The sequence below is a fragment of the Entelurus aequoreus genome, linkage group LG10 (assembly GCF_033978785.1).
Source record: "Entelurus aequoreus isolate RoL-2023_Sb linkage group LG10, RoL_Eaeq_v1.1, whole genome shotgun sequence".
NCBI classification, from domain to species: Eukaryota; Metazoa; Chordata; class Actinopteri; order Syngnathiformes; family Syngnathidae; genus Entelurus; species Entelurus aequoreus.
In genome coordinates, this window is record NC_084740.1 from 22,281,004 (window position 1) to 22,308,337 (window position 27,334).

The 27,334-nt window shown below is 38.6% G+C and overlaps 1 protein-coding gene across 4 annotated transcripts; it reads left to right on the forward strand.

Annotated features, from left to right (window-relative positions):
* The first annotated feature begins 296 nt into the window (after positions 1-296).
* On the forward strand, positions 297-27,334 carry LOC133658371 (serine/threonine-protein kinase DCLK1-like). 4 transcript variants are annotated; one of them, XM_062060314.1, is made up of 17 exons: positions 297-350; positions 881-1,169; positions 5,130-5,511; positions 5,604-5,950; positions 12,576-12,675; positions 17,075-17,191; positions 17,285-17,379; positions 17,445-17,532; positions 18,527-18,693; positions 19,048-19,167; positions 20,077-20,223; positions 20,313-20,446; positions 22,993-23,070; positions 23,836-23,929; positions 23,997-24,077; positions 24,137-24,277; positions 24,364-27,334. In XM_062060314.1, exons 3-17 carry the CDS (start codon positions 5,151-5,153, stop codon positions 24,577-24,579), a joined length of 2,286 nt encoding a protein of 761 aa, XP_061916298.1. In that variant the 5' UTR covers positions 297-350; positions 881-1,169; positions 5,130-5,150; the 3' UTR covers positions 24,580-27,334. The 4 variants fall into 4 exon arrangements, with proteins under 4 accessions (XP_061916298.1, XP_061916299.1, XP_061916297.1 ...); XM_062060315.1 differs by lacking the exon at positions 297-350 and adding an exon at positions 365-517; XM_062060313.1 differs by lacking the exon at positions 297-350 and adding an exon at positions 613-806.

Consider the following 27,334-nt stretch of genomic DNA (forward strand, 5'->3'; position numbering starts at 1 on the left):
TAAAAAATATGAGAGGAAAAGTCAAAATTATGAGATACAATAATCAAATTATTAGATACAGAAAAAATACTTTTCATAATTACGAATGTATATCTCATAATTTTGACTTTCAATATCACAATGTCGACTTTCTATCCCATAATTTCGACTTTTTACCTCAACATTATGACTCTCATAACTATGACTTACCACCGGGGTAGTTTTTTAGTGGCGGAAACAAACAGGCTTCCAAACATTTTGAATATATTAGAGCTGTGCGCTGAAATGAAAATGCTTGTCGGCTTCCGTAATAGATAAAAGAACTGAAGGTTAGCCAGCTAGTAGCTCGCTGTGTCATTTTATTAGCCACGGTATGTTTATCGGAATTATACAGTCACATTAATTTTACATTTGCTTCTTTTTAACCTTGACTTAAATAACGTTTAAGACTAAAATGTCTAATTTGAAACTATACACTTAACTTGTTTGTGTCAACTAAAAGCGCCTCCGTAGAGTTGCTATCAAACGATTTACGCAGGTAGGCTACACCCAGCTACGTAACATTGTCATATTGGATATATATATATATATATATTTTTGGATATATATATTTTTTAGTGACTTGTTTTGACCAAAAGCAAAACACATTTTAATTAGTGGCATTTTGACGTTGCCAATTTAGACTTACGTTTAAAGCTATCTGATAGCCTAATTGTTGAGTGCCATCCATCCATCCATTTCCTACCGCTTGTCCCGTTCGGGGTTGCTGGAGCCTATCTCAGCTGCACATGGGCGGAAGGCGGGGTACACCCTGGACAAGTCCTCTTGTTGAGTGATTAGTTGCATAGACTACATTTGAGGTCATGTTAAAGTATGTTAAACTAATCCATTTGTTTTGCAGTCTTATCGCACTTTACTTGAGTGCACACAGCCAGGACGCCCCTGTGATACACCGCAGTGTCGGAGGGGGGAGGAAGGAGGACTGTGACGAGCAGGGGGAGGGGGGGAGGACACCGGCTCCATCCTCCATCCTCCATCCCTGCTTCCTCTCCCTCGGCGTGGAAGCACACGGCGGGCGGGCGGTCACATGCAGCAACAAAGGGGCTCACTGTCCATCTATGACATCCAATGAATACAGGAGTCATTGAAGGAAGTTTCACCTTTTTTTGGCTTCTGATTGCATCTTAAAGGTAGGATTAAAAAAAAAAAAAAGCACTTAAAATTGCATTTAGTGGCTTTATATTGTATTTTGTGTTTATGCTTTGCAAGAACGTCCATGCGGTGAGGATGCTTGTATACTGTGCTACTGTACAGTGTTACATTATTTCCCGTAATAGACTGAGAAATGTCCAGATTGTAAATGTCCGAACAAGAAGCATGGGATGGGTGTGACATGCCCCATGCTGTTTATGTGTCCTGGCAGCAGAATAGCTAGTATGAATAGGCGCTCAAAGACAACATCTGTTCCGTGACGCTGGTTAACCTCTTAGTTGTTTGGATTTTGCATAGAAAGTATTTGAAATAGAAATAATCTGTCCCAGGGTCTGTGTCCACTATACCTATACCTTTTTGAATTGCATGTAAACATTCTTAACTCTCATACAAATGTATGGATTAATAACACATCAAAACAACAGAACACTTAATGGAAGTTGCAGAAATTGCCTCACAAATGTATATTTTTAACATGTATAAGTGTTAAAAGAAGTTGACCGCTAAAGTAATTTTAATTGATACAAACAATATAGTAGTACCTCAACATTTGAGCTTAATTTGTTCTGTGACGGAGCTCTTAAATCAAAACACTTGTATCTCAAATCATTGGAAAAAAACTGCTCAATTTTAACATGTTACAAAAAACAAACCTTTTAGATAAGAAATATGGGACTAAACAATACAATAGATGTACTACTAACAATTACGGTATTTTTATGAATTCATGTAATAATAATGTAAAGCATTTACCTTGGAAAGTGGACTTCTAGAGCAGTGGTTCTTAACCTTGTTGGAGGTACCGAACCCCACCAGTTTCATATGCGCATTCATCGAACCCTTCTTTAGTAAAAAATAAAATGTGGGTTTTTTTCAAATTCAAGACAATGTTATATGTTTTTTGTGACACTTTAGTATGGTGAACATATTCTAAGTAACAAAGACTTAATTTAGAGTTTTTTGGACACTAGGGGAACATATTCTAAGTAACAAAGACTTAATTTAGAGTTATTTGGTTAGGGTTAGAGGGTTAGGGCCAGGGTTATAATAAGGCCATGCCGAATAAGGCATTAATAAGTACTTAATAATGACTAGTTAAGAGCCAATATGTTACTAATTTGCATGTTAATAAGCAACTAATTAATGGTGAATATTTTCCCCATACTAAAGTGTTACCATGTTTTATTACTGGTGCACAAAATGAACCGTGCATGAACATCACCTTGTTCAAAGAACAAAACCAAAACAGTGCATAAACTCACAACAAATTACACACCTGCAAATCAGTGTGACTTCTGCTGTTACCGTATCCGTAATACGCCGATAGGGAGAAGTTTTTATTTACACGATGAGTCGGGTGTGTCTTGACCTCCGCCGAACCCCTGAGCACGACTCACCGAACCCCTAGGGTTCGATCGAACCCAGGTTAAGAACCACTGTTCTAGAGTATCTCCTTCCAGGTTCTGCTCCGTCAAACACACCTTGACCAGCTTCTACATATTTTCATGAATAAATGTCGTTTTAGATAATATTTTAAGATTTCTGGCTGGCGTTAGACTAATTTTGCTTCAGTATGGTGCGGACGAGTAGTGCTACACTCGAATTGCTTCGCCTAGTTGGCGACAGGCTCAGTCATGTTTTTGATTATTTATTTATTTTATCCAATGAATATCATCCACTTCTTCTTTTAAGCACTGTCTTTCACTTTTTTCCTCACTGTACCTCGGTTGAAAAAATAAAGGTATGCACAATCTCTAGCTGCAAGCTAATGCTAGCGAGTAAGACCAGATGTTTTAGGCGGATCCTACGGAGTTCACTTAGCCTTTTCTACTACAACTAATGGCGGGGATGCTTGTAACATAACATTTATCAAGCGACAGTTCTTATCTAAAACCACTTTTTAGTCAGGGCACTTTCTAAGTTGAGGTAGCACTGTACAAACAAACAAGCTCAAGCTAGCAGCTAACATGAGCATAAGTGTCTGGATGTTGCACATTATTGATCTATCGACAACTTTTTGTGTTATTTCTGGAACATTTTCCCGATCACTTTAGTTAAGTTCCAAATTAAGATGTGTCAATTCTGTTTAAGGTTTCCTCTGCAGAGGGGAGTTTTCCTTTTTTTTTGTCGCCAAAGTACTTTCATTCGTGAGCTTAGGGCTGGGCGATAAAACGATATCAACATATATCGCGATAGACACGTAATTTATAACATTAAACCTTTTATTCGATAAAAAGTTTGATATATTTTCTTTTCTTTGTCGGAAGAAACCGGAAGTTGTGAAGCAATGTTGGTTGCACGAACAAAGGCAGGAAGTGATTACTGATCAGTGGGAGTCACACGTGAACTGCCAATCAGGTAACAGTATTAACTATCAAAGTTGGTTGCGCAATCTTGTTGTCCCGCGGATGATTCTTCATCTCAACAGTATGGCAGTTTTTTTGTGTGTGGTCAGACCAAAGACCACACCACCTTAGTCACGCTCACCTTTGAGCCGGCACTAAACCTGCAGAAATTAGTTCTTCTCAGGTTTCTCTATGTTTACATTTTCACACTTTGCACTATATTAAAGAATTCTTACATATTCCTTATTTTTGCACCTTAATTTTAAGATGTTATGGTTAAGTGTTCAATGTGATTTTTTTAAATTTTGTTTACATTGATTGTTTTCCGGGGTTGTGTTGACATTTTCTTTCCTCTCTGCCTTGATAGCTGAGGGGATATAATCAGTGGAAGGTTAAATGAAAATGTTCACATTTACTGTTTTTTTCTTCCTAGACTGGTTCTTATTTTCAGTAGGTCATAAAAAATATCGATAGCTATTGATATTGACCGATGTAAAACACCTTTAGCGTGTACGGAAAGTATTCAAACCCCTTTATATGTTTCACTTTTTTTATTGCAGCCATTTGTTTAAATCAAAAAAGTTCATTTTATGTCTCATTAGCACCCCATCTTGACAGAAAACAACAGAAATTTAGAATTTTTTGGAAATGTATTTAAAAAATAAAAAAAATCACACAAGTATTCCGACCCCTTGCGCAATACTTTGTTGATGCACCTTTGGCAGCAGTTACAGCCTCAAGTGTTTTTTAATTTAATGCCATAAGCTTGGCACAAGGCAGTTTCAACCATTCCTCTTTGCAGCACCTCTCAAGCGCCATCAGGTTGGATGGGAAGTGTTAATTTTCGTACAGGATGTCTCTGTAAATTGCTGCATTCATTTTAGTCTAGTCAGGGAGGTGACCAAGAACCCGATGGCCACTCGTCACCAGGCCAATACCATCCCTACAGTGAGGCATGGTGGTGGCATGGGGATGGATTTCAGCGGCAGGAACCGTGAGACTAGTCAGGATAGAGGGAAAGATAATTGCAGTAATGTACAGAGACATCCTGGATACAAACCAACACTTCCCATCCAACCTTACGGAGCCTGGGAGGTGCTGCAAAGAGGAATGGGGGAGACTGGCCAAAGATATGTGTGCCAAGCTTGTGGCATCGTATTCAAAAGCCTTGAGGCTGTAATTGCTGCCAAAGGTGCATCAACAAAGTATTGAGCAAAGGCTGTGTATACTTACTGTATGTACGTGTGATTTTTTTGTATTTTTTATTTTTAATACATTTGCAAAAAATTCTAAATTTTTGTTTTTTTCTGTCAAGGTGGGGTGCTGAGTGTACATTAATGAGAAATTAAATACATTTTTTTGATTTAAGCAAATGGCTGCAGTGAAACAAAGAGTGAAACGTTTAAAGTGGTCTGAACACTTTCCGTACCCACTGTATATCGTGATACCATTTTTTAGACATAGCGCCCAGGCTTACCTGAGCTCTAGTTGTTTTTCTTTTATGTATCAGGAGTGTGCTTCTGGACCTGCTCCATAAGGAAAGTGCCTACACTTCACTTATTAGCGTTACCAGCATCTCTCTGTATCTTACAGGGTGTAAAAGCATCACAAAGCATGGAGCTGGAGCACTTTGACAGGCGGGACAAAGCACAGAGGTACGCCCGCAGGGGTTCCAGAGGCAACGGGCTCCCCAGTCCCACTCACAGCGCCCACTGCAGCTTGTACAGAACCAAGACATTACAAGCGCTGACGTCGGAGAAGAAAGCCAAAAAGGTTCGCTTCTACCGCAACGGGGATCGCTACTTCCAAGGGATTGTGTACGCCATTTCTCAGGAGAGATTCCGGTCCATCGACGCACTCCTGGCCGACCTCACGCGAGCGCTGTCTGATAACGTCAACCTACCCCAAGGGGTTCGGACCATATACTCCATTGATGGGACGACAAGGATTATGAGTATGGACCAACTGGTGGAAGGTGGGCTGTGTTCCTGAACGGGTGCACACTAATATCCACACTAATGCAAGTTCACGTAAAGCCAAATAAATGTCTTGTTGCATCTTCTGTAGGTGAAAGCTACGTGTGTGCCTCCTTCGAGCCCTACAAGAAGGTCGACTACACCAAAAATGTCAACCCCAACTGGTCCGCAGCAGCGAAGACAGCCGCGTCTTCCCGCGACCCTCCTTCTCTTGGCAGCGCCAGAGCCGGATCTCCGGAGACTCGGGAAAGCAAAGACTTCATCAAGCCCAAACTGGTCACCATAGTTCGCAGCGGAGTGAAACCTCGCAAGGCCGTGCGCGTCTTACTCAACAAGAAGACGGCGTATTCGTTCGAGCAGGTCATGACCGACATCACGGACGCCATTAAGTTGGACAGCGGCACCGTCAAAAGGCTGTTCACTGTTGATGGCAAGATGGTAGGTACCATGCAAGCCTCTTTTTCTTGTTTGGCAGCATAATTAGCCAGGTCATTACTTGTTTGTTAAATTAGGTTATTTTATTATTACCCAAATATAAACTTTAGGGCTGCACAATATATGTATACGGTATATATATATATATATATATATATATATATATATATATATATATATATATATATATATATATATAGTCGAGGTTTCTGTGGTTTATCCGTTATACAGTGCTCAATACCGGGGTAAAGTGGAATATACGTTAGGTCAGGAAAAAACACAAGAGGTTATATCATCCCTACAAGCCTGTTTCGCAGGTTTCCCTGCTCGTCAAATTTCGGTTCGGTACATACCTCGGTTTAGAGGTCACGGTTTGGTTCATTTTCGGTACAGTAAAAAAACAAAATATACATTTTTTGGTTATTTATTTACCAAAGTTGTAAAAAATGGCATAACATACATATACACACAGGGTCCATTGCCAGAGTTAATGTGGTCAACATATATAAAATAAAAACTAAATAAGATAAGGCTCAGAATGGTTTCTTAACAAAACCTTTCTATATATAAAGTGCTTTTTTTGATTGATTGATTGATTGAGACTTTTATTAGTATATTGCACAGTACAGTACATATTCCGTACTATTGACCACTAAATGGTAGCACCCAAATAAGTTTTTCAACTTGTTTAAGTCGGTGTCCACGTTAATCAACATTAAACTGCATCAAGTTGTTGCTCAGATTAAATAAAATGACAAAACTTTTCTTCTACATATAAAGAGTGCAACATTAAACAGTTTCAAGTCAACTCAGCCTCAGATTAATTTTTATTTCCCCCCCAGCCTGGCTAACTTGGCAGTAAGAGGATATATTGGCTTATTGTTCTTCCACCATAGAAGTGGGTCAAAATCTAGTTTTAATGCAATATGGACTTAAATCTGCTGCTATAAAAACATTTGTTATTGCTTTAGCCCTGCCTGACTCGCCGAGGAGAGGCTGCTTGAATGCGGTGGTGTCGCTTCAAATGGGTTAGCATGTTTGACGTGTTGTCAGAAGCAGCTGCTGAACAATGTCGGCAAACCTCCGTCCTCCATTGTTGTATCGCGCAGCCAAAGTGTTCCCAAACGGGAGATCTTAACGAGGCAGGAGGGTCTTCCAGCTCTGGCTTTTACATGTTGTAGTAGCCCGGTCGTTGCTAGCATGCCGTGTGTTGTGCCTCGGTGTGCAGTGATTACACAACGTGCGGTACGCTACTTAATATGTCCGTGTGGAAACTCGTTCGGTACACCTCCGAACCGAACCGAAACCCCCGTACCGAAACGGTTCAATACAAATACACGTACCGTTACACCCCTAATATATATATGTATATATATATATACACGTTTTTAGGCTATCTCCATGTAACCAGAAGTTTTTCTGACCTGTAATCTGTTCCAAAACCGTTTCATAATTATTATACCAAATAATACATTGCAAAAATCAGTTGAATCAAATCGTTACCCCAGGAATCAAAATCAGATGGAATAGTTTAGGTGTCCAAAGATTCACACTCCTAGTGAACTTGTTTTCAGCCAGCAAAATCAGGACATCCATCAAACATACAGTAAATATCATGCATGCAATGCAAAGACTTACAGTACCACATAACAAGCAATACAAACACTTGGTTAGATTATAAATTGTAAAATGTATTCGAAGTTCCCCATAAAGAGGATATAATACAAAATCACCATCAGATAAAGTTTGGGACAAGCCAGAATAAAATACCATACATAAATTAATAAATGACACACAAAAAAAATTAAAACATCTCTTGTTTGCACTTATATATTCACAAATTGTGTGAGAAATCTTATTTCTTGTGTTTTGATTAAGAGTTCACTTTCACAGGCCTTTGAACAAGTTCAGAGACTTGCTTTCTTAAACATACATCCACTGGGGATGGTAAATTAGATTTCCAGGGCTCGATTTAATGTACTTCCTGCCAGTGCGGAAGTTAGATGGATGTATCCGCTAAAACGCCTGGAGATCAATTTCATTTAGTGACTTTACTGTCATGTTCTTCTTTTCCTCTGTACCGAAACAACTTCTGTAATTTATATTACTTTATACTACTTGACAGTATTGTCATATGACATTTTATTTAACTCATTCACTAATCAGCAAAGCAATTACATCCCACTGAGTTCTTTAACGCAGCATGTTCACAAACTCGTGTCTGTGCTCAGGACATTATTACAAAATATAAAAAACCCCCTCTTCCCTTCGTCTCTGATGGTGTCCATGGTTTCCATGGTGACATGGTTTCCTGAGCCGGTTGCTAAGGAACTGCTGCAGAGCGGTGCAGTGGCCGGTGATATCAGCGCTGTAATTGTAGTAGTGTGTGTGAAAGGGCTGTGGGATGCGGCGGTAGCAAGATGGAGCACATGGCCAAGTTCTAATCCCACCATCCCAACACGGGACCCATTTCTGCAATTTTGTGTAGAAAGAACAGCTGGCGCCTTGCATGAGACTAGAGCAAATAAAAATCAGCTTTCAGTGAGATTATTGCTTAGATCCCCTGGCTATTTGAGTTGTTGCAATGTTAGCATTCTGCTGCACCCTTAATATAATAATGAATCCCCTTTGCTTGCCACTACATACTCGCTGTGTACTGACAAACCTTTCTGTGTGTCACAGTGCTTGTATTGGAGGTTAGAAAGTAGTTTTAACTATGAGGCAATTAAGTGGGTGCTCTTTAGTGGGTAGAAGATGGGCAAACTGACCCGTGCAGGCAACACTACAATGGCATGCTGGGAGCCAGCTGTTAAAATGTAAACATTTGCATGACCGAGTTGTCCTGAGGCGGCTTGTGGCATCTCGCACCCCACATGTAATGGATGCGGCTTTGCCCCGCCGCTCTGTAATTGTATTATGCACACGTCTCTATGTTAATGTCCAAAGTTTTTTCCTGCACCCGAGGACGCATACTTGCTCACTCCTCTATTGTGAAATAATGCAAAAGTAATGCGAGACAAGCATTACATAACCAACATTTTTATGGCACCCTAACTTATCTTTATAAGCATATTTCTGCACTCTGATTAAGTCATGCATACCCACAAAGACAATATCGGTCTATTAGAGTGCATACAAAACAGTAGCATCTCCTCTCAAATGAATTCCACTCCCTGTTGAGCAGGAGTGTCCAAAATGGGGCCCACAGCTATTTTTATTAACAGTTCTAAAAATACTATTACAAAAAAAACACAGAAAAGTGGAATAAAAGAGCATAAACACAAAGCTGCCATGCAGGCTGTTCTTTTCTTTTAATCTGTCATTGCTCAAAAAAATAATCAATCAAAATCAATGTTGTTAAGAATTATTGTCCTATTGAAGACTCCAATTACTTAACATCAAATATTCCAATTTAAAATATTTTTAAGAAAAAATATTACATGTTTTGAGTCGTTGCCATAAAAACTAAGTTTTTTTTTATGACAAAAAGGGCATAAAACAAACAGACCAAAAAAATAAATAAATAAAAACCTATAATTGACTGATAGATCTGAAGTTGATCTGAAGATTTAAGTGTTGAAAGTACAAAAAGAAAAATAATGTATGACTCAGTTTTAAAATGTTTATGAGTTGGGCAGTACCCTTTTGGATATCTAAGAATTTAGGTGGGATTTTTTTAACTGTTATTGCTCAAACAATAATCCATCCATCCATCCATTTTCTACCGCTTATTCCCTCCGGGGTCGCGGGGGGCGCTGGAGCCTATCTCAGCTACAATCGGGCGGAAGGCGGGGTACACCCTGGACAAGTCGCCACCTCATCGCAGGCCCAACACGGATAGACAGACAACATTCACACTCACATTCACACACTAGGGCCAATTTTAGTGTTGCCAATCAACCTATCCCCAGGTGCATGTCTTTGGAGGTGGGAGGAAGCCGGAGTACCCGGAGGGAACCCACGCAGTCTCGGGGAGGAATAATAATGAATCAAATTGTTGTTAAGAACTATTGACCTATTAAAGGCTCAAATTACTTCACATCAAATATTCCACTTTAAATGGGGGGTGGATATATTGTAAATGTTGTGTTTTTGCCACATCAAACAGGGTTTTCTTTAACAAAAATCGCATAAGACAAAAAAAAAAATTACAACTTTATATCGACTGATAGCACTGAAGTTGATCTAGAGATTTAACCATAAAAACATTATATATGACGTGTATTTGTTCACATGAGACTGAGTCCCTTCTGGGTATCCGGGACCAAACTTAAGGGGAGCCCTATAGATGGAAAAAACCCTGATGTTTTGTAATGGTGCTTTGATTTTTCAGTGTGCGTCCCTCAGTGGAAAAAGTTTGGACACCCCTGCTGTAGAGGAGATACTTTGTGCTATTCTTTCCTTATCCCAATTGGGAACTCAGTGACTGTTACTAAATGAGGAAGAAGGAGATGCGTTTGCTCGCTGTGACTTGGCTGTTCAACACAGGAGATGCTCTCTGTCATCCTTACCCAGGAGCCCAGAAATAGTTTTATTTTAAAGCCACAACTTAGGCATAATCTTCATATTAATTGCGATATTGCATCAGAAAATGTAAATGTCTTTTATAAAGATGAAAGTTTTCGAAAATAGCTTTTCGTAGTTGGTGCTACCCGAGGGCTAAATATAGAAGGGGCTAGATAAGAAGTGCAATTAGCAGGGCTGAACATGTGACTGTGCTTGTTTTCAGATAACTAAACAGGATCCAGGGAATTCTAAAACGCAGCACTTTTATTTTTGCCTGGATCATCTTGATGACACCAAAGTATTTCTCAAAAGTGTAGACTCCGGTATGAAACACTTAGATCTATTTAGGAATTTACTGTGAAAATTAGTCCGATTTCTCTGGCGTGCTGACCGGCCGACCGCTGCACTCAGTCTCTCACTTCAAACAAACGTTTCAGCCCCGCTTAGAGCGCCACCTGTCCACCGGCTCTCTCTTGCGTCACACGCCTCATATTGATGACCTTCTTTGACACCAAAGAAGTCATTTGGTCCAAATGATTTAAAAGTGAGCCAGTCGATACTTGCACATGATGCTGGGAGGTGGAGCTGGGATAGGGTGCGGGCAGGCCTGATGGAGCCAGCAGGCACAAGTGATCAATAAAAAGCAGCACCATCACAACTGGCCTACATACACTGAGCATTTGCACGTCTGTTGTGAGGACGCCTTATTATGATTCACGCTTGTTTGGTTTTCACTGGTCAGCACTCCCTGTTTTCTTCTCTTTTTTTTCTGGTCTCCTTGGCAACGCTCCCCTCACTATGGGAGCCAGACAGCACACCAGTGGGGGGCAGGGGTCCATCCGAGTCGGTGGGCGTGTCTGGTGTGCAAAAGCCCACATTAAACCAATATATACATTGTCTGGCTGACCTTTTTGGTTGGGATTTAATAAAGTCACTCCCTTTTGCTCATTTGCCTATTTTATGTAAGATTCAGACAACAATAAAAATGATTAGGGGTGCTAAAAAAAATCCTAACCTCCTAATGTTCCAGAATCAATTTAAAATATATATACTTTTTTTTGCAGTTAAATTTTTTTTTAGGAATCAATCTTTTTGACTAAAAACAATCAAGTGTTATTGATATTAATATTATTATTATTATTATTATTATTGATACTGTTGCTTTTAATCATTTATGTTCCTTTTTTTTAGTGTTGAATTTTTAATAGAATTGGCACGTCTTCTCAATTGCTTTGTAAATTTCTATTGTTATTACTTATTATTCTATATAAGTATTGTAAAGATGGATTGGATAGGAGTTGGGGTTGCTCTATCTTCTTTTATTAAATTGTAATAACATTTTGAAATTTTGTAAATACCTTTTAAAAATAAACTTTAAAAAAGGCAGGTTTTTTTTACACCACCATTGCATGTCGCATGTCAGCATCCAAGACGGTGTTTTGTAAACTGTTACCTGTTTGGAAAAGTTTTTTTTAAAATTTATATACCAAATAATATATTACGAGAATCATGTTGAATCGAGAATCAATTCTGAATCAAATTGAATCATGAAGTGCCCAAAACTTCCCACTTCTATAAATTTATATTTGAGCCATTAGATAAAAAGGATTGATTTTAAGGACATTATGTTGGGATTCTGGTGTGGCCTTCACTTACATTGTGTATCCTTGCAAAGAACCTCCTAATATTGACACTTAAATGATGAATAATGTATTATAATGCTCTGAACGCTTCTAGTAGGTTTTGTTTTCCCTGTCATCATCGGCTCTCTTGATATCTTACCATTCGGAACGCTTGTTTTGCCACCCACTTACACAATGCATATATATTAAATCTTCAGTTTACGGAGACTTGTTGAAGTCGACAAATCAAATCCATAAGCACTAACTGCTTTGGTTATGATGCCAGAGGTGCTCTCCCTGTGAGAGCAAACAAAGGAGCAGTAGTTAAGAGTATCAATAACCGCTTTTAAGGAGAAGGTCAGGACTCCATCAGTGTTATTTATTTATGAGCTGGCTTTAGCTTCCTTTTAATGAGAAAATAAGCTGCATCCACTAAGACATTAGTTTATTTTCCATTAAAAAAGTGATATTTATGTTGATACAGACGTTATTCCTTGCAGGTAACATGCCTTCAGGACTTTTTTGGGGAGGACGACATATTCTTTGCTTGTGGGCCCGAGAAGTATCGATACCAAGACGACTTCAGTTTGGATGAAAGTGGTAAGTGTTGTCTCTGTAGATTGATATCACGGTCAATGCTCGTTTATCGTGGCAAATTGGTTCCAGGCTTGACCGTGGTAAACACATTTTCGAGAAGTAGGATTATTATTATAAATAAAATCGGATATTTTCATTGTTAGAGCAAAATAACTGTTTATGAGCTTCTAGATATGTTTTTAACAAAATTAGAGCCCTCTAAACATGAACTATAACACAAATTGTCTCTTGAACACTCATTTTACCTAATATAGTAAACTTGAGTGTGTTCTTCTGTAGATTACAATGGGTACTCCAAGTGTCATTGCTATGGCTGTCGCCCGGTCACTAAGACATGAAATACATGAAAATATTTCATCCCATCCTGGGTAATTCCTCTTATTTAGAACTGGCCGTGTGCGCGCCAAAAACTTTGTCAACTTGACAGTTGCAGCTACGATCATTAGCCATGTTGTTCCGTGTTGTCAGTCCACATGGCTCACCAATGTTATGTGGAGCTGCCATTGGTGTCGAAGATGAAATGTATCCTTGAATTACTAGAGTTCACATCCACTTAGCATTGCCCGTACAGCTGATGATGGCTGAAAACAGTCTTGTATTAAGTGGCGCGCCGATACTGCTACATCTCGTCAATGGAGATGTGTCATTGATGAGAGTTGAAGATGTAGTGCATCAAAAAGTTGTTCAATTTGATTGTAGCGGTAAAGATACAGTAGCGCCAAGATTTACTGCCGTGTTGTTAGCAGTGTTCACCGTTAACCCAGAAACGGAAGCCCTGCTTGATGTTAATCTTTATTAGAGATGTCCGATAATATGGGCCTACCGATATTATCGGCCGATAAATGCTTTAAAATGTAATAGCGGAAATTATCGGTATCGGTTTCAAAAAGTAAAATTAACAACTTTTTAAAACGCCGCTGTACGGAGCGGTACACGGACGTAGGGAGCAGTACAGAGTCAGCGCCCCTCCCCTCACCCCTCTCCCACACACAACACAGGAGTTGCAGCACGACTGCAGCATGACAGGTTTACTGGCGATGCTTGATGACCTCATCAAACCGCAGTGAGCAGAGCATAACAACAACAAGAGTGTGTTGTTGCCGGTGCTGTAGCCTGGCTAACAAGCGAGCTCGCTCTGTGACTGACTAACGACACCATGTCTATGGTTTGGGATTATTTTAAAGTGTGTCTGACGGATACAAAACTGACAATTTGCAATGACTGCAAAAAGTTGGTTATGCGAGGAGGAACCAAGACGTCTTCCTTTAATACGAGCAATTTGATCTCCCGCCTCTTCAAGAATCATAGGGAGATACACGATGAATGCAAGCGGAAGATGGATGAAAAGCAAACACCGAAAAAAAGTAGTACCACACAGTTGTCGCTTAAAGACTCCGCCGAGAAAAAACAAAAATACAACAAAAACCACCCCAAGGCGAAAGCTCACGTTGTGGTCAGGGACAACGCACGCAATATGGCAAAAGCTACGGTGGCTAGTCTGCCCTGCATGGCGCACACTTTGCAGCTTGCAGTGAACGGAGGTGCCCTGTCTCAACGCAGCATTTCAGAAGCTTTGGCTGACTGCTAGGCCACTTCAAGTACTCACCACTAGCTTGCAGCACATTTTTGTTACTCATACAAATACGTTAGAGCAGGGCAGACTGAGCCCAGTTTATAATTTCCTGTTATACAGTATGCCAGGCAGTCTTGCACTAAAGGAGGACTATGTTATTGTTTACTTTATTACTCTAGTATACTCTGGACTGAAGCTGTGTGCCTTCATTGTTTTTGTAGCTGTTGTTTTGAGGCATGTTTAAAAAAAATAAAAAAATAATGCACTTTGTGAAAGTCAAAGTATAGTACTTCCCATAGTTGTAGTGGGTATCAGGATTATCTCAGGGAGAGCATGTCCCAAATTCCAAGCTGCTGTTTTGAGGCATGTTAAAAAAATAATCCACTTTGTGACTTCAATAATAAATATGGCAGTGCCATGTTGGCACTTTTTTCCATAACTTGAGTTGAAGTTGTTCTCTTATTTTGGAAAACCTTGTTACATTGTTAAATGCATCCAGCGGGGCATCACAACAAAATTAGGCATAATAATGTGTTAATTCCACGACTGTATATATCGGTATCGGTTGATATCGGAATCAGTAATTAAGAGTTGGACAATATCGGAATATCGGAAAGCGGCAAAAAAGCCATTATCGGACATCTCTAATCTTTATCAATCGCCACAACATAATTAAAAATAAGAAAAATACTGCACTGACATACATACAGTACAAGACATAAATACGACTCAATTTACTACTTTATTTAGACTAGTTATATGTAAAATATGCTTAATTGTTGTCTGTTATGAAGCATGACGTGGCAAGGTAGGACTGTATTATTATTATTATTATTATTATACTCTACAGTTAAATGAAACATGACATTAACATGCAGCAAGCAGGGTTTCCCCCATAAACACATGTAACATACCTGTGGCGGTGGGGGCGTGGTCAACATGATGTCATTGTATAATTTGCCTAATATGCAATGATGCCTATATTTTCTTTAAAAAAGTTATGCATATTTTAAAAAATTAATCTGTGGTATTACCAATTAATATGAACTTTTTTGTTGTTTATATTGATTTGCTCTATTTTTTATATGCTGCTGCTTATTGTACAATTTACTTGGATAATTTTTCAAGTTTTTAGAGACTTCTCCAATTCTTTTAGTGATTTTTCTTTAATAAAAACAACTGGCAACAAATTTAGCATCTTTTTCTGGTGTTATTGAAGACTGTATTTGTGTTTGGAGACTCTTTACGTCTGTCGCTCAATGCATGCGACGAACAACGAGCCTGACATCCCATCTGCTTCACGCTGCTGCTCCAACTGCATTTTCTTTCCTTGTCTTCTTACTGTCTTCTCAATATTTGCACATTGCACATTATGTAGATTGCTGTCTGCGGTTATATCTTGGATACATGCTGTGTCCGCTACAGACAGTCGCGTATGTATTGCTTACGACATCACAACATCTGGTTTCTGCATCACTGTTTGGGTGATCAAAGTATTTTTCGGCGGCCGAATTCCGGTGCATCAATAGCCAAATAATAGGCTTTATAAAATATATATATATATATATATACTTTAATTCCTAAAAAAAAAAAAGGCGGTTGTTAAAGGACCAGAACTGATAGGTACGCTGTGGCGCAGTTGCATACATGATAAATAAAACTAACGTACTGTAGATCCACGCTAATGTCCGTGTCTCCTCTACTTAACAGCCATAAAAAGATTAAAAAATAATAATAAAATATATATATATATATATATATATATATATATATATATATATATATATATATATATATATATATTTTTTTTTTTTTTTTTTTTTACTGTTTTAACTGTTTTGCAAATATACAGTATAAACAAGGTTAATTGGTTTTTTTTTGCCTTTCCTTTCTTTTAAATGGACAACATAACATTTTTTGTAATAGCTGAATGAGCAGCACAGTTACAGTAAAAATACGTATTTATGAATGAGTAATTTTTGTTGTCCGTAAGCACTTGCTTAAAATAACTTAAGCTGCATTGAGAAGTTGATGGAAAAATTAGAGCCATTAAATATGTGTACGCTTTATTATCCGATTAATCGACAAATCGTTAAGATAATCGTTGACTAATCAAAATAATCGTTAGTTGCAGCCCAAGACCGAAAACAAGCTTTGCTTAACCTTGCATCCAGATTATTATTATTATTATTATTATTATTATTATTGTTATTATCATTATCATTATCATTATGCCTCTTTTCGGTGCTAAATGAATGCAGACTCAGCCACCTGTAACAAGTGCAGATTGTGATTTTGATATTGTGTTAAAGTAACATCTTGTAATTTACGTAGCGACCTGACAGAGGCATTCTGTAGTCTGACATTTTTTTTACACTTTATTGCCGCACTCCTCACAGCAGCTGCACAACTCTCTCTCATAATGCAACCATTACTGTCACGACAAACAAGGTGCATTCATGAACCTTGGAATTCTGATCATCAACAGTATATCACAAGTACAAACGTTTTTTTGCTGCGATAATTATTAAAATGAGTTGCAGATTTTATTTTGTATTGTTAAACTTATTTTGTTGAACTTGCGTGTCACAAAAATCAGTAAAAGTAAACAAGGCGCATGTTTTCCATTTAAGGCGTATGTTTTCCATTTTTCAGTACCAAGTTCCAAGTATCGTTTCAGGCGCAGTTTAAGCACCATTATAGTTACAAAAGTACCGATTTGGCAGCAATATCGAAAATACACATCACTAGACTAATGCAGAACAAGTAACTGTAATTAACATTAAAAGGTAAACTCACAGCATCCTTATTGGTTTCTTTACTTTACAGACTGCAGGGTGGCCAAGTCTTCATCCTACGGTCGACTTCCGTCTGTGCACGGCCGCTGTTCTCCAAGAAGTGGCGGAATGTCCCGCAGGAGCAAGTCTCCCTCATCTACTGGCTCTGGTGAGACAAAGGCAGGATGTGGAGAAAGCAAAAGTTGTTGAAATTTCAATTTACATCTGAATTTTTATTTTTAATTGTTGTCCTACCCAATAGTTAACGGGACAGCAGGAAGCCAGCTGTCAACCCCTCGGTCTGGAAAATCCCCCTGTCGCTCTCCGACTAGTCCTGCAAGCCTCAGGAGACATCAGGTCAGACACACCATTTTATTATAGCACCAGATCACAATTTTACCACTTCTTCTTCTTTTTTGTAGGGTTCTCAGCACAGCAGTTCGTCCCTCTCTTTAGCCTCCACCAAGGTGTGCAGCTCCATGGATGAAGGAGACGGACCCAGCAGTGAAGGTGAGGTCAAACTCAAGGCCTGCTACATCATTTTAAATGGACTGCCACATCATTTTAAATGGCCTGCAGAAGCCAGGAAATAGCATGCGTCAATAAAGTAATCTTATTTAATGTATTTGTTCTTGCCATTTTGACAGAAAACATATATGTACTACATGAAATTGAATACATTTTAAACTTGAATAGTATTCAAAATTGCATTTTTTAGTTAAAATAAAATAAAAATCTATCTGTGTTGGCCCTGCGATGAGGTGGCGACTTGTCCAGGTTGTATCCCGCTGTCTGCCCGAATGCAGCTGAGATAGGCTCCAGCCACCCCTTGACCCCAAGAGGGACAAGCAGTAGAAAATGGATGGATAAATTATCCGTTTGATTTATGACTTCAGAGCAAGTTATCCATCGAATTGTACACTGTAAAAATGACAATACATTTTAGTGTAAAATTAAGTGTTTTTTACAACATTAATGTAAATTGACAAAACTCTACCTTTGTTTTTTTACGGTCGACTGAGCTGCCAGTTTTTTTTAACCTAAAATCTATGGTTGTTCTTACGGTGTATTACTGTAAATGTAAAAACAGTGGCACTTTTTTTTACGGTAAAAGACTGGAAGCTCAGTTGCCAGAATAAAAAAAAAAACAGTGACACTGTTTTTCCATTTACAGTAATACAGTATGTTGTAAAATAAAACATTTTTTTTACATTTTACAGTAAAATTCTGGCGACTAAACTGCACATTTTATTCCGTAAAAAACAGTGGTACCGTTTTCCATTTTCCGTAATATGTTGTAAAAACTGTATATTTTACAGTAAAATTCTGCCAGTTTTTTACTGTAAAATCTATAGATTTTGTTTACAGTGTAGCCTACATTAAAAAAAACAAATCTAATGCATAGGCAAATTCAAATATTATATGTCAATGAAAATGAGTTTGACATCACTGGACTAGTTGTTTAGCTATTGAATATGAAAATGTGTATTTTCCCCTCACATAGCTAAGCCCACGGACGAGACCCCCGTCCCTGTCGCCATAGCAGAGAGGTACAAAGTGGGCCGCACTTTGGGGAGCGGGAACTTTGCTGTGGTGCGGGAGTGTGTTGAGAGATCCACTGGAAGAGAATATGCCCTCAAGATCATCAGCAAGGAGAAGTGCAGAGGAAAGGTGCCTGTGAGAACACATAACGTCTGTGCTACTATCTGCTGTTATTAATATTAATACCTCGGCCAGGAGTGTATGTAATCGTGGCCGTTGGTTTGTCTGTTTGCAAACTAACTCAAAATTAAAATTACACTTGTGTGTGTGTGCAGCCCCACAAAGACAGTGGATGAGTTTTCATTTACCTTTGTCAGAAATGGGATAAGGAACAAGTTATTACATTTTGTGGCTGATCCGGATGGTTGTCTGGATTCAGGAATTTTTTTAACTATCAGAAGATCGAGCCTAGAGAAGGTTAGCGCTTCTTTGAGTGCTTTTCTCATTATTGATATCCATGTTTGAATTTTCTACACCATGCAGGAACACATGATCCAGAGCGAGGTGTCCATTCTCCGACGTGTCAAGCATCCCAACATTGTACTGTTAATTGAAGAAGTGGACACCGGCAATGAACTTTATCTCGTCATGGAGTTGGTTAAGGTATGTTTCTCTTTTTCTAAAACTCTTGTCACTCGTCAACAAAAAAAGGATACACAATTCTCGAAACTAAAGCTGCACAATTAATCAAATTGTAATCAAGTAGGGATGTTTATTTATTTTATCCCTCAGCAGGCGTCTACAGTTGTCACGCATCTAGTCTTCCATATACGGTATACAGGGTGTCCCAAAAAAATATTTTTGCAGGCCAATCATTTTGGCAACTTTTGTTCAAATAACCTCAAATTTTCACAGAATGTATAGAACAGATCAAGACTTTCTTTCTGTCCCCTTCCTGCTAGAATTGATGAACTCAAGCAGAGTTCATCAGAGCAGAGTCTTCACTACCGACTGGATGTGTGCCGTCTCACAGGCAGTGCACATATTGAACACTTATGAAATCGGTTTCAGAATAAACTTATGTTCACTACCTAAACTGATCAATTTCTTTGAGCTAGACATAGTAGTTTTCAAGATAATTGCTTGTAAAATGATGTCAAATACACCATGTGAATCTATGCTACGCACACTAACAAAGGAGAAGCCCTTTATGCGTATTATTGATAATTGAATATAATAATAACATACAATATATTAACAATATTCAATATAATAATTACATACAATAAAATAAAGATGCAAAAACAGATTTCTAATCAAATCGTAGCCCCTGAATCGTAATTGTATTGTGCCCAAAAATTCCACCCTCTAATAAATAGGAGCTAAAAGCATCATGGAATGAGAAAATATGACGTGTTGTTATTATAATAAAGGACAAATACAAAGATTTGGCTTGCAACATATGGATAACATTTATTTAACACAGTTAAGGAACCCCATTATTACAATTAAATTACCACAATCGTGCAGCCCTAACTCAAACTCATTTCCCATTACTAAATGTCATTCAAGGGTGGCGACCTCTTTGACGCCATCACCTCCTCCAACAAATACACGGAGAGGGACGCCAGCTGTATGCTGTTCAATCTGGCGAGCGCCATCAAGTACCTGCACAGTCTCAACATCGTGCACAGAGACATCAAACCCGAGAACCTGCTGGTGAACAACAATCTCAATAAAAACAAAAAAATACATTTGCACCCATTGAGCCCACAGTGATGGCCCAAAGCTGCTTCTTTTCCTCACAGGTCTACCAGCACCCTGACGGCAGTAAATCTCTCAAGCTGGGGGACTTTGGCCTGGCCACCGTTGTCAATGGTTACCTCTACACTGTGTGTGGCACGCCTACCTACGTAGCACCTGAGATCATCGCCGAGAAAGGGTGAGTCTAACTCTGATACATGATAGATTAGACATTTAATCCAGAACCTAAAATGCACAACATAGGCGTCTGAATAAGAACCAATAGAGGACCTAGATCCTAAACTCCTCAATATATAAAGATGACACAGGACTGCAATCTATTTGTGGTGATGGTGGGTTGTGACATAATGATGCCTAATTGCATTGGCATGGAATTGTAATGGACGCCGTGGGAGAGACAAAACAAGTGACTAATTACAAAAATATTTAGAATAGGGGTGTCCAGACTTTTTCCACCAAGGGCCACATAACGAATAGTCAAAGTATGCGGGGGCCATTTTCATTAAAATAGTTAGCTCCATCTTTTGGCTCTTCTTCCACTCCCGTCCTTGCACGCTACACCGCTACAACAGAGATGACGCTGCCGGAGGTGAGCCACGTAAATAAGACCGCCCACAAAACGGTGCATCCGGAAGTGACTGTCAGAAAGCGGCTCGAAGATGATCCGTAAAACATAATCTATGCATCATTTTGACCAAAAAAACACCATTACATGTTATGTAGACCACAAGTTTATAATTTAGAAAACAAATAATAATAATGACTCCTTTACTGCGCCCTATAATTCGGTGCGCTTTATATATGAAAAAATCTCGAAAATAGACCATTCAATGGCAGTGAGCCTTATAATCTGGTGTGCCCTATGGTAAGGAAAATACGGTATTTTGTAAAAAATAAATACAAATAAAAATGCTGAAAACAGATCCATCTATATATATATAAAGACAAAACATTGTGTCAGCTTTGTGTAGGTGTAAAAGTGTACCATTAGTTATTTCAGGGGGGTCCAAAGTGTGGCTAAGAGGCCATTTACGGACACCAGCATGGGTTTTGTTGGCCTGCAAATCGTCAGAAAAAAACAGTAAAAATGAGCTGAAAGATGTAATGTACCGTATTTTTCGGACTATAAATCGCAGTTTTTTTTCATAGTTTGGCCGGGGGTGCGACATATACTCCGGAGCGACTTATGTGTGAAATTATTAACACATTACCGTAAAATATCAAATAATATTATTTATCTAATTCACGGAAGAGACAAAGCAAATGTCAGCAATCGTCACACACACGTCAGCGGTCATCACACACACGTCAACCAATAGAAATTATGCGGGGACAGGTCATGGCACAAGTGCATTGTGGGTCATGATGGCGGTGTATTGTGAAAAAAAAGATGCTACATGCAACTACGTCCGTACCTAGGAAAATTGATTATTTCAACATTGGCGGTAACTGAACAAAAATGGCAACGAAAAGGAAATCATATACTGCAGATAAGACAAGCTAGACGTAGTGAAATATGCAGCAGAGAACGGCAATCAAACAGCAGAAAGAAAGGACATACCAGAGGCGACACCGGAGAGGAAGATTTCATCGGATTTAGCGATCGGGAGTGACAGATTGTTTGGTAAACGTATAGCATGTTCTATGTGTTATAGTTATTTGAATGACTCTTGCCATGATGTGTTGTGTTAACATACCAGGCACGTTCTCAGTTGGTTATTTATGCGTCATATAACGTACACTTATTCAGCCTGTTGTTCACTATTCTTTATTTATTTTAAATTGCCTTTCAAATGTCTATTCTTGGTGTTGGGTTTTATCGAATAAATTTCCCCCAAAAATGCGACTTATACTCCAGTGCGACGTATATATGTTTTTTTCCTTCTTTATTGTGCATTTTCGGCCGGTGCGACTTATACTCCAGAGCGATTTATAGTCCGAAAAAATACGGTAATGAAAAAAAGCTGACATTTTGATACTTATCACACAAAGGTGGCACTAAGTTTTAATGGTCAATGTCTGTTTGTAGCATTGTAAAAAATATATTAAATATCCCCTGCATACTTCACAATTTTTGTATTAAAAAAATTCCAGATTTTTTCTCATTACATTACTTCTTTTTGTTCTTTCTTCATACATTTTTAGTGTCCAACCCTCCCCAACATGACAAAAATGGTGCTGCGGGCCCCAAATGTCTTTCAGGCGGCTCTTTGAACACCCCTGATTTAGAACTACAAATGAACTTTCTTCTGTTGCTTGTTTTTGTCTGGGTTGTTTAAAGTCACAAACAAGACAGAGCTAACTGAGGGCTTTTAGGTGAGAAGAGCGATACATGATTTCATGTCGGTCTCCAAAAGTCTCTTCTAGATTTGTCACCAGCTGCTTGAAACAAAAATGATATCTAGAGGGCTGCACAACATGTGTGTACAAGGATGGTTAAGAAGCAGTCACAGTGGGTACCATCACCTGCTGGACAGAGTTGTAACAACAATCTGCATTCAGACAGTCCCATTATCATGTGTTTATAGGCAGGTAGTGCCAACCCTATTGTCTGGCTGTGACAGCCCGCCCCAAATAAATGAATGCATTTTAAAAAACATGGTTGTAAAGTAACCGAAATATTGAAAACAAGTCCTAATATCACGGAGTGCAGCGATCTTCTGATAATAATGGATGCAAGTGTACCTAATGTTGTGGTCAAATTTATTTTCTGTGCCATACCAGATATGGCCTCAAGGTGGACATTTGGGCTGCCGGTGTCATCACTTACATTCTGCTGTGTGGCTTCCCGCCCTTCAGTTGGTAGGTGTCTCTGCATCCCGACTCTTTAACACATGGGTGTCAAACTGGTTTTCATTGAGGGCCACTTTGCAGTTATGGCTGCCCTCAGAAAGCCGTTTGTAAAACGGAATAATATACAAATATAAAGGATATAAAGGATTCGGCTTCATGATAGTATTATTAATACTGGCAGTTCAGCGGCCATAATTTTATTGTAAAATTTACAATGTTTTTACTGTAAATGGAAAAACGGTAACAGTTGTTTTTTAATGCTAAAATTCTGGCGAATGAGCAACAGGTTTTCGATTAAAATGTTTGTTGAATAACCTTATGATTCATGAATCATAAGTAGAGCAGATATTTGTATATTTAAAACACTGTTTGGAATATATATTTGTTGCTTTATTAGATATTAAAGTTGAAAAGATATGCAATTGCATGTATTTTTAGTGCTGTCAAATGACTAAATGTTCTAATCAGATTAATCATGAATAATCGCACATTTTTACTTGCTTGCATAATTTAAATTAGTTTAAAAAAAACACCCCAATATTTTGACACAAATGCAATTACTTCCTGATAAGTCTGCATGCATACATGATTGATGCAGTAATTTTTAAGAGTTAACTTATTTTTGACAGCCTTCGGTTTTTCTGTCAAAATGGAAAATAATTACATCTAGTAAGAAAAGATAAAGTACTGTTTTGACAGTACTATTTCCAGATGTGTACTCATTTAATAAATACACTCTTATGTCAATAAGTTGTGTTTTAATTCCCATGTCAGTGGAGAGGACCAGGAGGTTCTGTTGGAACACATCTTGAGGAGTGATCTGGAGTTCCCCGCGCCACACTGGGACAACGTGTCGGACTCGGCCAAGGTCTGTGCTCCTCAGGACCCTTCAGAACCTGCCGGTGCTTGTACATAAACGTGCGTGTTTTGTTCAGGCTCTCATCAGCGGGATGCTGCAGGTGGACGTGGACCAAAGACTCTCGGCCGCACAAGCGCTGGAGCACCCCTGGGTCAACGTGAGTTGATGGAGACTTTGGAGGTTTTTGTTGTGTGCATTTTACAAACAACACAGCAGTGGTGTGCGGGGTATTTGCTTGCACAGGATGATGGCGTGTCCGAGAACCAGCAGCAGCTCCCTGTGGCCATGAGGATCAGGAAGCACTTTAACATGGGACCGAAGAGCAGCAGTACAACTGCAGGTGTCATGGTCATCAGTGTACGTGGGATTCGCTTCACTGATTGATTGACTGTTGGTGATGGACGCCATCACAGTGTCTAATGAAGACTTTTCTTCCCTCCCAGAATACTCCGCTTGATAAGGAGAAGCAGGTTTTCCGGCGACAGCAGCAGCAACACGACACTAATCTCGCCGCCCACTTCCCGCACGGCGCCAGCTCCTCCTCCTCCTCATCGCGTGGTGCTAACGCCGTCCTGTCGCCCGCCGACTTCACATCCGAGTCCGAAGACTATTCCCCAGGTTCGGCGGACACGGTGCGCTCCCCCATCTCTCCTTTTTAAGTGCATGCAGGAAGCCATCCAGCCGCTGGACACGGTGAGCGACATCCTTGGGACAGTTTTCACCCTTAAACCACCTGACCTTTGACTGTATGGGAGAAGAACTGCTCCAATTTAGTGTTCTGCCGCCCTCTTGTGGTCAATATTGTATATTACAGGAAGCTGTTTTACATGCGGCGTCATGGCACTCGACTTCAGCAACTGTTACTTTAGTGCTGCAACAGGAGGTGGTGGTGAATATGCTGCTATAACATATACAATTTAAAAACAGTAATATTATTAACTAGTGATGGTCCAGTTAGTTACATATTAGCGTCACTTGGTAAAGAGACTGCACTTTTTTTGGAAGGTTGCCTATCATTCAAAACCTTATAAGACATGAACGCATGTCTTTTTGAAAATTCCTTTAACTCGTAAATATACGCTAACAATTGAGCTAACTGGAGTCATGACGTTGTGCGTTGTGTGCCCATTAAGCCCACTATAAAAACATCTAAAATGCAACAATAATACTCCTACATTTCGTTACCTGAATATTAACCAGTATAGGATAGGATAGACTTTTATTAATCCTATAATAGGGAAATTACATTGTTGCAGTAACATAATTCAAACAAATATTAGTGATAAATACTACATATTGCGCACCAATATGTATACCGTATTTTTTGGAGTATAAGGCGCACCGGCCGAAAATGCACAATAAAGAAGGAAAAAAACATATAAGTCGCACTGGAGTATAAGGCGCATTTTTGGGGGAAATTTATTTGATGAAACCCAACACCAAGAATAGACATTTGAAAGGCAATTTAAAATACATAAAGAATAGTGAACAACAGGCTGAATAAGTGTACGTTATATGACGCATAAATAACCAACTGAGAACGTGCCTGGTATGTTAACGTAACATATTATGGTAAGAGTCATTCAAATAAGTATAACATATAGAACATGCTATACGTTTACCAAACAATCTGTCACTCCTAATCGCTAAATCCCATGAAATCTTATACGTCTAGTCTCTTACGTGAATGAGCTAAATAATATTGTTTGATATTTTATGGTAATGTGTTAATAATTTCACACATAAGTCGCTCCTGAGTATAAGTCGCACCCCCGGCCAAACTATGAAAAAAACTGTGACTTATAGTCCGAAAAATACGGTAGATAAAAGGTCAAATGAATCAAAAAAACACTAACGTCCGTTTTGCACATCAAGACAAAAAATCACAGTAATCACATAAGTGTATTAGCCATATTGTTGTTATAAGTGCTAATGTTAAGGACCTACTTTTAGATCTTTGATCACATTTGGCATGTGTTTATTGGATCAATGGTAATTGTATATGTCAAAAAAACTCAAAACAAATGTTAAAAAAGAGGCATCTATCTTATGCTACTATTTTGACATCATGAACTAGTGAGCTGCTTTCTCGCCTCTGAGTTGGTGAAAGTTAGTTCTAGATGAGAAATCATGCCTCTCACCTGGATAGTTGAAGGTTGTGCCTATAAACCGAGAAGTTGGCGAGAAGGACACGAAAAGACGCTCGTTAGCACCCACCTTTTATTTTAACCTTTTGCGAGGATTATGATTAATTCTTCATCTAAACAGGAAGATATAAACATTGCATCAGTCGGCATCACAGTGAGAGCAGACATTGTACAGTAAGTGATTGTTTTATGTTTGTTGTCTCTCATGAGTTGTAGTCAGTGTTGTTGTCGAAGGAAAAAGCGAACGTTGTGCTGTGTCTGTGAAATTAATATGCGGCCGTATGCTCAAATGTGAGCAAAACAGGTGAATATTACATGTTGTTATGAATGAGCTTGTTACTACGTTACATATTTATTTAGTGTGTATATAAATCGTTAAGAGGTTTTTGGATGTTTTTTAGAGCGACTCCCAATGACTCCATTGTTGGCTGAATTTTGCTAACGTTTGTTTACGAGTTTGAATACATAAAAAAAGAAAAACAAAGGCAAATTTAAAAAAAAAGTGCAGTACCTCTTGAAGAGCACATGGATTGAAGTGCAATTACTGCACCAAAAAGAGCACAGTGTTGAATGCAAACTTTTGTATACTGGCGGTGATAAATGTCAATAAGAAAGTTACATAACAAAAGTAGCACGGTGCTTCCATGAAAGAAAAAAATAAGGAATGTTTGTCAGGTGAACATGAGTAAATGTGAGGACTGTCATCTGCACGTGTGCCGATATGCATCTCTAAAGTGATTATTCCTTCTCGAAATGTTCATTATTGTCTGCAGCTGTTGTTTGTATTGTATCATACTGTACATGCTGAAGGAAATGTCAAAACATCACTTTGTTCTTAAAAGGGCTGACCGGAAGAGGTTCAAACAAACAGCGCAGAAATGAATGTGAAAGTCTCCTCTCATAGAGAATGTCCATGTCATGTCCAAAAAAATTCTATAAAATATCTGCATCACCAAGTTTAGACACAAGATGGCAGTATAAGCACTTGTACTTTTCAGTTGACATCAGCTAGTTTCAGTACACATTTTGTTCCTCAAATACATTTTTATTACAATTTCAAATTTAAAAGGCAAAGTATATTTAAATAATTTTACATAATGGCATAAATTATTTCACAACAAATGATGCTTGAACAGCTACAGTACAGTAAAATATATTTAAAATGAATATAACTCAAACAAGTGAATGCACTGCTTTATATGAACAAATTAATATAATTTATATATATATATATATATATATATATATATATATATATATATATATA